Below are 12,405 nucleotides of genomic sequence, written 5' to 3' on the forward strand. Positions count from 1 at the left end.
GTCCACAGAACATTTTCCCAGAAAGATTATGGTTTGTCAAGGTACTCTTTGCAAAGATCGGTTGTTCCTTTTTATGTATTTTCTTCAGCAAAAGTTTCTTCCTTGCCTTCGAGCATAAAGCTCTGCTTGGTTTAGTGTGCGGCGTATGGTACTTGTTGTAACCATGAACCCAGACTGTTCCAGGTTGGCCTTCAAGTCTTTCGATGTTTGACGTGAAGTTTTTTCCACCATTCGCACAAACCTTTGAAGACATCTCTTGTGAATTTTCCTCTTTCCCCCACGTCTAAGGGAGGTTCTCGATGCTTCCATGCTTGGCAAACTTCTTAACATTGCACACTGTTGAAATGGAGATACCAAGGTCTTTGGAGATGGCCTAATACCCTTTCAAAGTCATGTTTGCTAATAGCAGTTGTGATGTTCTCAGACTGCTCCTTTATCTTCACCATTGTAACAAAGGAACAATGACTACCATGTGGCTTTTTTAAAACACTGAAGTCATCATTCATTGGCTAATTCATGTCACATGGACATCGCCAATTACAGATGATTCTCATTTTGGATTTACCACAGGCGAGTCAAAATGTGTTTCCATACTAATTAAATGTAAAAGGGTGCCAATATCAATCAGAGTCACAGCAAGCTTTAGGTTTTTCTTCATGCGTGCCAATAAAGATGAGCAGGACTGTATGAATGAGTATGTATGTATGTAGGTAGGTAGGTACATATGGTGAAGGAAACGAGTATTTGATCCCTTGCTGATTTTGTAAGTTTGCTTGCTCACTGACAAAGACCTGAACAGTCTATAATTTTAAGGGTAAGTTAATTTTAACATTGAGAGACAGAATATCAAAAATAAAATCCAGAAAATCACATTGTATAAATTATATAAAATTTATTTGCATTTTGCAGTGAGAAATAAGGATTTGATCCCACTGGCAAACAAGACTATTAATACTTGGTGGCAAAACCCTTGTTGGCAAGCACAGTAATCAGACTTTTTTTTGTAGTTGATGAGGTTTGCGCACATGTCAGGAGGAATTTTGGTCCACTCCTCTTTGCAGATCATCTCTAAATCATTAAGATTTTGAGGTTGTTGCTTGGCAATTCAGAGCTTTAACTCCCTCCATAAGTTTTCGACGGTATTAAGGTCTGGAGATTGGCTAGGCCACTAAGACCTTAATGTGCTTCTTTTTGAGCCACTCCTTTGTTGCCTTGGCTGTATGTTTTGGGTCACTGTCTTGCTGGGAAACCCAGCCAGGAAAAAATGTTTAACGTCCTGGTGCAAGTAAGGAGGTTGTTACTCATGATGTTATGGTACATGTCTTTAGCAGAGAAACACCCCCAAAACAATGATTCCACCTCCATGCTTGACAGTGGGGACGGTGTTCTTTGGGTCATAGGCAGCATTTCTCTTCCTCCAAACATGGCGAGTTGAGTGGAAAGAGCTCAAATGTTGTCTCATCTGACCACAGCACCTTCTTCCAATCACTCACAGAATCATCTAGATGTTTATTGGCAAACTTCAGACAGGCCTGCACATGTGCCTTCTTGAGCAGGGGGATCTTGCGCGCAATACATGATTTTAAGCATTTATGGCGCAATGTGTTACCAATGGTTTTCTTGATGACTGTGGTCCCAGCTGCCTTGAGATCATTAACAAGTTCCCCCGTGTAGTTTTAGGCTGATCTCACTTTCCTCATGATCAAGGATACCCCACGAGGTGAGATTTTGCATGGTGCCCCAGATCGATGTCAATTGACAGTCATTTTGTATTTCTTCCATTTTCTTATTATTGTATAAACAGCTGTCTCCTTCTCACTCAGTGTCTTACATACGGTTTTGTAGTCTATTCCAGCTTTGTGCAGGTGTATGATCTTGTCCCTGACATCCTAATAAAGCACTTTGGTCTTGCCCATGTTGTAGAGGTTAGAGTCTGACTTAGTAATTGAATCTGTGGACCATGTAAAGGCCCTTTTACATTTAGCGATGCACCAGCGATCCAACCAGCGATCCGACCCGGTCAGGATCGCTGGTGCATCGCTAAATGATCGCTAGTGAGCTTTCATACAGAAAGATCTCACAGCGATGCAGCAGCGACGCAGCGCACGATACTTACCATTCACACACAGCGATCCTGCGTCCTCCCGCCCGCCTCCACGCGTCGCTGGACGTCACAGCAGGAAGCCCAGCAGGAAGCAGACGACGAGAAATGGAGCCGGACATTCTCGCGCGATCAGCGATGAGCAGCGGGGGAGCCAATCGCTGGTAAGTATCACACATAGCGATATCGCTAGCAATATCGCTATAACGTCACAAAACCAGTGACGTTTTAGCGATATTGCTAGCGATATCGCTTAGTGTAAAACCCCCTTTAGACAGCTGTCTTTAGTGCAGGTAATGAGTTGATTAGGAGTGTCTATCTGGTCTGTAGGAGCCAGAACTCTTAATGGTTGGTAGGGGAACAAATACTTATTTCTCACTGCAAAATGCAAATAAATTTATACAATGTGATTCTCTGGATTTTATTTTTTTCTATCTCTCAATGTTAAAATTAACCTACCCTTAAAATTATAGACTGTTCATGTCTGTCAGTGGGCAAACTTACAAAATCAGCAAGGGATCAAATACTTATTTCCCCCCACTGTATGCATGTATGTCATGCAGGTATGGAGGTATGTATGTAGGTATGCATGCATACAGAAAAAAACTTCACATATCTCAAAGAGTTATCAAGTGGACGAGAAAGTAACAACCTTGTAGTCAAAGCAGTTATCTGTGATAAAGGAAGAATTTGACAGTATAATCGTATACACACATACAATTTGCTTTCGGATATTTTTTAGAAATCTTTCAAGTCTTTCCTATTTCAATATCCTGCACTGTAAACAAATTAGAGGTTGCAGTTCTCACGAGACTTTGTCATCAGCTGATGGGTGAGAGAAGACTCGGACATCTTCAGTATTTTGATCCTGGAAAAACCCTTTAATCTTAGCTTGACTACCTATGAAACACTGCAGAACACTAGGTATCAGCAGACAACAATCTGAACTGATAATGAAAAAGCATCTTAAAATTTGTTCTACACATTACCTTTTGTTGAAAAAATGTAAAAACAAATGCGATGCACAAAACATGTGAAAAGTCAGGACATGAAATATCACACAGAATGCCCTCGAAAGCTGAGCCAGTAGTGACTACATACAGAATGATTCATTTACACAGCACAAAATGCTACCTTATCACAAACAAAGAGGAGAACATACCTATAATCGTGGAGTTCTTTGCTTAATCCTTTGCTGTGCTCGGTGTGTATGGCAGCACATGAAACTCTATCATCTAGACCCCTATAGAGAAAGAGTAAAGCAATGTCAAGACTAATGTTAGATAACAGAACATGGATTTCTAAGCACAAGACCTAAATATACACTAATACAAGAGAAATTACTACAATTGCTGCCAGGGCTGTGGAGTCGGAGTCGGAGTCGTGGAGTCGGAGTCGGTGCTCATTTTCGTGGAGTCGGAGTCGGAGTTGGAGTCGGTATAAAATGGACCGACTCCTAAAATATATAATAAATTGGGTACAGTAATTCAATGCAGGATGTGCTGAATATTTTTTAATAGGAGTTTGGGAAAGTTATGAAATATCCTATAAATGGCTGTTCTATTCCTGATCTAAGGCTACATTCACACACAGCGTTTTTCCTGTGTTTTTTGAGGATACTTTTTCCGCTGCAAAAGCTGATCATCTTTTTAAAAAACCGCATCACCTGAAAGGTTTTTGAGCTCATAGATAATGTTTTCAATAGCAAAAGCAGATTAGAAATCTGCTCTATCCATCCATTTATCCATATCTGTCTATCCATATCGTATCTGTACCAAAAAGAATGAAAACCAGGTAGTACACCAATATATATTCTGTTCTATCTAAATATCTTGATTATTGGATCATAAAAATGATTAAATGTCTGAGGTTCACATTGTACTACAATAAATTTTTCACTTAAATATAAGCAATATGTGTGGGAGTCGGAGTCGGAGTCGTGGAGTCGGAGTCGGTGTAAGGGAAATTGAGGAGTCGGAGTCGGAGTCGCAGGTTTGGCTTACCGACTCCACAGCCCTGATTGCTGCATGGTGACAGCCCAATGTATGGAAAGTCATGCAGAGTCCAGGTTTACAACATTAAAAACTTTACCAAAGCTTTTAAATGGTTTTTAAAGAGGTGTCCAGGGCATACCTGTATTTTACAAGTGTTTGCTAAAAAGAAAAAAAAAAAAAAATAGTACAAACTCACCCATCAATCTTTATCCTTTCTCCTACTCTTCCGATGTTGTAGGTGTGCGACCAGTAGACACAATCTGCGGTCACAGCAGTAACCAACACACTTATCAAATTAAAATAAGCTAAATTCTTACAAAGACGGCAGAACCACCACGCTCCTGTGTCACACCACCGAAAGAAATAGATGCCACGTGGACGCCAAAGGCTCCGTCTGTCCCATTATACATTATGGCTTTATCAGAATCCCCTTCTTCAGGGATTTAGACAAACTACAATGAAAGTGCTCAGTGTAGAGCCCAGGATAAATGTGAATTATGCCCACTGTGTAAGGGGGCTTCCCACTTAGGGGTACTTCACACTAAGCAAAATAGCTGATGAATCACCGATTTTGTGACGCAACAGCGATCTTGCCAAAGATCTCACTGTGTGTGGCACGCATCAGCGACCACCCCCCCCGCCGGGTATCGCTGATCGTGCAGGAATGTCCTGAGCCATTTTTTGATCGTTGGTCTCCCGCTGGCCAGCACGCGTCGTTGCGTGTGGCAGCGGGAGACCAACAATCAGCGAGCTCCCAGAGCTGTAAGCAGACGCTGGGAGCTGGTATCCAGGGTAAACAGCGGGTAACTAAGCGTGTGCGGTGCTTAGTTACCCGCTGTGTACCCTGGATACCAGCGTGCTCGCGCTGGGAGCTGGTATCCTAGGTAAAGAGCGGGTAACTAAGCGCCGCGCGCGCTTAGTTACCCGCTGTTTACCCTGGATACCAGCGTGCTCGCTGGTCCTGATCGCTGGTGAGATCTGCCTGTTTGACAGCTCACCAGCGATCATGTAGCGATGCACCAGCGATCCTGACCACGTTGCATCGTTGTCGGGATCGCTGGTGTGTCGCTATGGTTGGTTTCACATTAGCGTTTAGCGCAGCGCATCGCGCGCGTCCATGTGCCCCTATGTTTAACATGGCGTGCGCATGGTCTAGCGTATGCACGCGTTCGTACGAGTTTTCGTGCGCATGCAGTTTTTTGTAGTGTGCGCCTAGGCGCGCCAGACGCAACCTGTTGCATTTTTGGGTCCGTCCAACGGCGTAAAAAAACGCTTGCGCACGGAATGCGCCAAAATAACACATTACAGTCTATGGGAACGCAGGGGAGCGCACGCCTGCGTTTGAAATCGCATGCGTTTTAAGAGTTAACATGGCTAAAACGCATGTGCCTAAAAAACGCAAACGCATGCAAAACGCATGATGCGTTTTTTGCATGCATTTCTATTGCGCACAAAGCGCAGCGCTAAAAACACTAATGTGAAAGTAGCCTAAGTGAGACAGGACCCTTACTTCTGTGCCAGCAAGCGAAAGCATCAGGCATGTTCAATTGCAATGCAAGACCCTTTCCCCATAAGATAAGCTGATGCACCGAGGTGCAATAAATGACAGTGTGCACCAACAACAATGCAAAAGCATTGAAGGGTTAGCACTTGTTCATACATTGCACTTTTGCTGCAAATAAAAACAGCATTTTTACTGCACCAGCAAAGTGAAACGTCTCATGTCAATTCTCTCAGCCATATTTTCAGTGTTTTTTACCCACTCAAATGATAAGGGGAAAAAATCCATGCAAAAACTCAAGTATTTTAAACAATCTTTCCTGCCAAAACGCACGTGCAGAAACGTCTGCTGCAAATACTTGTAGGAGTGCATATAGCTTTCAGATTCTAACGTTAACGACCTATTGACTGAACAATGTGTCCAAAAATGCTTGTTCATGGTGAAGGGGGGAGCAACAAAATTCTCGCGCATCTTTCGAAAATTGTGTAATGCAAGTGAAGATGGTTTGCTCATTCCAACAATTAAACCAAAAAGGAGGAGTGGGAATTAAACAGTTCTGGCTTAGGCCACTTTCACACGTTCAGTATTTGGTCAGTATTTTACCTCTGTATTTGTAAGCCAAAACCAGGAGTGGGTGATAAATACAGAAGTGGTGACGGGTTTCTATTATACTTTTCCTCTGATTGTTCCTCTCCTGGTTTTCACTTACAAATACGGATGTAAAAAACTAAACCAAATACTGAAAGTGTGAACATGGCCTTTCAGTGATTGGTTGATCATGTTTCAGTTCAGTAGTAGTTGGAGCATTGGAGTGGGTATATATTCGTGTCCAATTTTTCTTATAACCCTGGGTAATTCATTAGCGAACATTTTATTGATAATTCGAATATATTTTGTACGGCATAAGCGGAAATGTTTGTACTATATAAAGTCTTGTATTGGAAATAAATAGCATCATTTATAGGATTTGAATGTTGAACACAAATATTCTTCATATTATCATCTGTGTGATCACAGTGCACGATGTGGGAGGTTATGATGGAACAATCGCTATTCAACCATTTCATTCTCAATTCTTGTCCTGTATAAACACTTATCTGACAGTTTGCTTGTTGCGAGCTCGGATTGCATTGTTCATCCTTTAGACGATGATCTAGCTGGATGAGCGAACACTTAGGAAACTAGAATGAAAATTAATTAATGCTACCCATCTATTTAATTCCATAATTTAAAACCATTTACTAATATACCCGAATTACAAATTCCCTAGCTACACTATCTTATGCTGTTTTTTCCCCACTTCCTTTTTGATGACGCTTTGAGAATCCCGATGCATGCTGGGATACTCAAAATAAGCATCAACAGGGGGTGGACCAAGACACAGACCAAGACGACAAAAAAAAAAAAAATTTTACAGGAATCCAGAGATTAGTCAAATTATATGCATCCTGAAAAAAAGAGTGTATGGGCAAGAACCTCCCTACACAATACACCGAGTACGTATGTGCAGTAATCCAGCCCTAATATGCCCACTTCAAATAATAGTCACTTGGAAACAAAACCGCTCAAGTATATGTATCATATTGTATAGAATTTGGCTCCGAATCAACAAGACCAGTGTTTTTTGAGAGCCATGCTGGAGTCAGACGATTCAAACTCACTTAGAGGTGCATGCTTCTTAAAGGGAATCTGTCACCCCTTCTTTGAGATATCATATAATGATATCATTCATGTGTGTCACATAAGAATTTATATTGGTTCAGATGTATGTAAACTGCCGCTGTCTGGTCCGCTGGCCGGGGCTTATTCACCTGCTCCCCCCTCCCTGTCTTGCTCTAAGCATTTCTTCTTGTGTAGAGCAAGACGGGGGGAGGGGGGGGGAGCAGTTGAATAAGCCCCGCCCAGCGGACCAGACAGCGGCAGTTTACATACATCTGAACCGATATAAAAAAGGTATTTATGCATGAAAGGTGCGGGGGAAGCAAGAGTACTACGAGAATCCTTATGTGACACACAATTGAATGATATCATTATATGATATCCCAAAAAAGGGGTGACAGATTCCCTTTAAGGATTTAGGACCGTCAGACAAGTGGCGTGTACCTCCATGTGTGTAATGGCACAAAGTCTACTCCAGTCTGGTACTGTAGCAAGTTTTGTGGCATAAAGAACGCTGCCGCTCATCAGCTTGATGATCTGGGGTTGCCAAGCACCCCCACCCCACACCAGCTCCATCCACTTTGTTAGAGTCAGGCAAAAATGCCATCAGAACGCCATTAGTGGCAAAACTTTTGTGCCCAAATTTTGCAGCTTTTTACGACAGAATTGTGATGTAAAAGCTTTGATGTGGTGAGTGTGTCTGCTCGTGCAAGCCACAAGGGAAAGCAACGGTGAGTGTAGGAGTGAGATCCTATTCCATGCCGTATCCCACCAATATGAATGTGCACTGTGTGCTTAATTTCATCATGGATTACAGAGGATCAATGGGGTCCCAGTATGGGGACAACAGTGATCAACTCAATGAATTATAATCATCTCTGCCTTTCTTAGCCAAGATTAACTGCTGCCCGGCCGCCAGAGGCCATTTGGGTAACTCCCATTAATTTTGATGGGATTTAAGCAAACAGCAATGCACTGTTACATGTGGCTTTTTTTTATTATTTTTAACAGAGCCTGTGGGTGGCCAGGAACTAAAAGCAAATATTCCCATCGCAGCCATGATTTGCAGAGATGGAGAACACACTAATATCAAGAGGCTCTTATAACAAGTAGTACCCCTTCAGGACCATACAGTAATGACCGCATAACACAAGACAAAGATGTTACTGTTTGCACTGAGACTGCAATTACACAAACAAGGAAATGACCCGATACACCACTGACATACACAATACTTACGTTAAGTAGTAGAATGTTTGGTGCAAATCATTCCAGTAATAAGTCACACTGTGATGCACAAAATAATGAACCTGTGGAGGAGAAGGTAAGAAGCCAGACAAGAGTAAGAACTAGGAGCAGTCAGAAGCAGACATCCCCCAAGCCCCCAAATATCGGAGAATTACACCAAGTACAAATGATGACAGTGTGAACACTCGAAAGGTCACGAATAATGATAAAGTGGAAGCAAACTAATCTCCTGAAATCTACCACTTTCTAGGTATAAACATGTGCCAAGCTGCAATAATTTAACATTTAATTTTCCCACGTTGGTTGGCACCCTGGTGCCCAGGATAAACACCAGAGGATACAAGGAGCTTCTGTTTCTGTGCAGAACCATGTTTAGCAATGCTGCAGCCATTTCTATATAGTAATGCCGTGTCAGCCAGACCTCCTCAAAAGCCTGGACACAGACGAAAATAATGCAGACAGGGCGATTTACTGTAAATCAGAGCGGTTTATAAACTGACTTAATAAAGTTCTGTTGATAAAGTGCCATCTGTCTACAAAATTGTGCCCCTATTAAAGGGAATCTGTCAGCAGGATTTCACCCCCAAACTATTTATATGTGTATGTAGTTTTTTTCAAAAACAAGTCCAATAATACCTTTACATGGCTGGCCCATACCTCTGTTACTGAGAAATCAGTGTTTAAATTAATATGCAAATGAGGTTGAAGAGCTACTTGTAGATCTGAAGCCTCTGTCACTCCAGCTCTATTTCCTGCCCAGTGCTGCCACCTCCTGCATGAATGGCAGCCTCTATACTGTGTAACTTCAGGCAAAAGAACAGTCAGTCAAGTAGGAAAAGTTGGTGCTGGGCGGATAATAGAGCTGGAGTGACAAAGACATCAGATCTACACCCTCATTCACATATCAATGCAAACGCAGATTTTTTTTCAGTAATGGAGCAACAGACTGGCCATGTAAAAGGTATTGCTGGACTCGTCTTGCAAAGAGTTACAGCTACATATAAATAGTATGTGGCATGAAATCCTGCTGAAAGATTCCCTTTAAGCATTGATATGTGGCTAAACTGCAGTTCTCCATCGTTTTCAGATGCACAGGAGCGCTTAAAGCGAAGGGCCCAATGCAGGAAATCAGATCTCAATAGGAACTGATTCCTTGGAGCACGGTCTGGTTGCATTATGAAATCTGTACTGATTAAGTGCTGGTGACAGCATGAGGTTTGTGAAATGGTGGTAAACATATTGCACAATGTATATATTTTTCATTCTAGCATCCGCATGACTTTACACTCCCCAAGGAAGACGCCAAGCACGCCTTAAGTATCATTTCAGTTGCGGAGCATTTAAGTCAGGTTTTTAGTGTTTAACAAGTTATCAAATTATTTGCAGGAAGAATCACCATTTCACCCACAAAACTGAGCTGCCGATTGTAATACCACAATGAAGCAGATATTCCCATGCCAAATCAATTAATCATTTCACAAGAAATTTAAAGAGAAAAAAAAAAAAAAAAACAGCAGATGCACGCCAATGCTGCCATTTTTGGCCTTGAACCCCACCACGGTCACTGTGTTTGGCCTTACTGTATTCCTATTTCCACTTAAAGAGAACCTGTCAGTAGGATTTAGCCCTATAAACTTAAGACATGGCTATAATGGCACTGTGATGGTGATTAATCTGATACCTGATGTGAAGGGATCCGCTCAGTGGCTGCTGAATACTCACCTTATGAAGTTATCAGAAAATGATGTCTTCTGTGCACCAGTGTGGTTTGGGGCAGGGTCTTCTTCTGGTCCTCTGTCCCCCACCAGTCTCCTCTGCTTCTTGCAGAGGATCAGTGACCTGCCTCATTTTTAAAATTCTGCACCACCGTCATCATTGTGTGGGCAGCACATGAGCAGTGGGAGTCAGCCTCCTATGTAAAGGACTTCAATAAAATGGCCCCGGAAGCAGCACATGAACAAATCGAGATTTCGGCTTAGTAAATCTTTTCACCGAGGCGAGTATTCAACAGCAACTGACTGGATCCCTTTACATTAGGTATCTTATTAATCAGCACCATTATGGTCATGCCTTTAGTTTATAGGGCTATGTCCTGCTGACTGGTTCTCTTTAAGAACAATGGCTCAACAGTGATATCTGCAGTTCTGAGGTCCGACATTCAGCATCTGACCACGGGCTAAATCTGCATAATGTCTGCATCTTTCACCCAGGCTTCCACTAAAAATGAGATTCTGCAGAAAGTAAACCCCTCAGCATGTCGCATGGGGTTTGTGACATATTGCAGAATGTGAATTCTCTCTAACATGACCAAAGTTCGCAAACAGAAATAAAACTATTCTATGATTTTACAAAAGAGTGTAGACAATACCATTCCATTCCATAGATTAGATTCTTCATGATGCTGCAGATTTAAGCCAAGCATTTATTTCACTTTGTTTCAAGATGATATCTTATTACAAAATAAATGTGATATACTGTATATAACGCCCCTAACACCAGATATATATACTGGCACTATACACCACACACATTAAAGAGGTTGTCCGGTCAAAACCAGCAAGTCTGCAGTCTCTCTGTGTAACTGCATACTTATTGGTTTTGATTGGATAACCCCTTTAACAGGTTTTCATAATTAACATTAGAATTGATTTTCACCTCGTTTAGTGGGACTGCTGCATTGTTCATTGGATGATCTTCACTGTGCTCGGAGGGACTCTCAGGGAGGTGGCCTGTGTGACCATTTATAACTTTGCTTGCTATGGACTTAGGACTTTCAAAGGGATCTGTTCCTGGACACAAACGTATTCGCACTTTTGCACAAAACCATCTTTTGAACTCATCCTGGTTATAAAAGAAAAAAAAAAAAAGTTTCATTGTTAACAGGCTATGCAAATTACCTCTTCAAGGAAATAGAGGACTTGAACTCTATAGCGCCACCTGTTGGTAGTAGCGATTCGGCAAGTCACAATCAACCCTTTAACGAGTCTTGCAATGTGACTTAGGATAAAAGCCAAATCAGTATCTCAATTTGCAGACATGGTGTTTCGGGCTATTGGCCCTCGTCAGTGCAAAGTATGAGAACTGATTTAGCTAGGTGAGAGACTAACAGGAATCACTTTCAGCTTGGACTGTATACACCGACAGCCATATCTTCCAGGTTTCAGCATTTGATAGGCAAAGCTATATATCTGAAACCAACAGAGGGCAGTAGAGTGCCACATGATCGGCCAGTTAGCGCCACATATAAGCAGCTAGAACCTAAGATACAGACAAAATGAGCAATAACTCTGTATTAAGCAAATGCATTGTAATGGTACATAAAAATAACATGGGGTACATAACACTGGTTTGATAAAAAAGGAGAACAGAAGCAGCTAGAACTACACCAGCTTACAAAATTATCTTCCAAAGTGTGCACCGGGAGCAGCACCCTACTGCTATTTCTTGTGAGCAGGCTGCACTGATGTCATCACATAGCGCTCAGCAAAACCTTGGTTGGCAAATTTGCTGACACGGCATTGCTTCCTTTCAAATTCTGGCAGGATTAATCCCTGACAGGTGCACTAGATTTATTATGTACTTCCAGATCCTAACGGAAGCTATGGACACTGTGGTAGCTGTGAAATGGCATCACCTAATGCTTCTGGAACCGCACATTTAGGGGAAGCCAGCGCAAAACATTTTTAGACTTCCAAAGCTAAAGAATGTGAAAAAGCAAAGCAATTGCCAAAACAAAGTGTGAAGAGGGCATGCCCACTGTATTTAACCTGTATTTCGGTCAGCAATATACCACTAAATGATAAAGTATGAGTAGCATGGTGGCTCAGTGGTTAGCACTGTTGCTTTGCAGCGCTGGGGTCATGGATTCAAATCCAAGGATAACATCAGCAAGGAGTTTATAT

General features: G+C 42.0%; 1 protein-coding gene across 2 annotated transcripts in view; it reads right to left on the minus strand.

The window, feature by feature from the left end:
• The window catches only part of ATP13A3 (ATPase 13A3), a 192,748-nt gene that overhangs the window by 112,837 nt on the left and 67,506 nt on the right, over positions 1-12,405 (minus strand). For both annotated transcript variants that reach the window (XM_073578686.1, XM_073578684.1), the window contains exons 4-6: positions 11,159-11,344; positions 8,495-8,565; positions 3,264-3,344 (exon numbers count right to left, since the gene is read on the minus strand). In XM_073578686.1, coding sequence (XP_073434787.1) covers positions 3,264-3,344; positions 8,495-8,565; positions 11,159-11,344 — 338 coding nt within the window. The remainder of the gene's footprint in view (positions 1-3,263; positions 3,345-8,494; positions 8,566-11,158; positions 11,345-12,405) is intronic.

This window comes from Dendrobates tinctorius, unplaced genomic scaffold (genome assembly GCF_039654945.1).
Source record: "Dendrobates tinctorius isolate UK_male_01 unplaced genomic scaffold, ASM3965494v1 ptg000060l, whole genome shotgun sequence".
Taxonomy (NCBI): domain Eukaryota; kingdom Metazoa; phylum Chordata; class Amphibia; order Anura; family Dendrobatidae; genus Dendrobates; species Dendrobates tinctorius.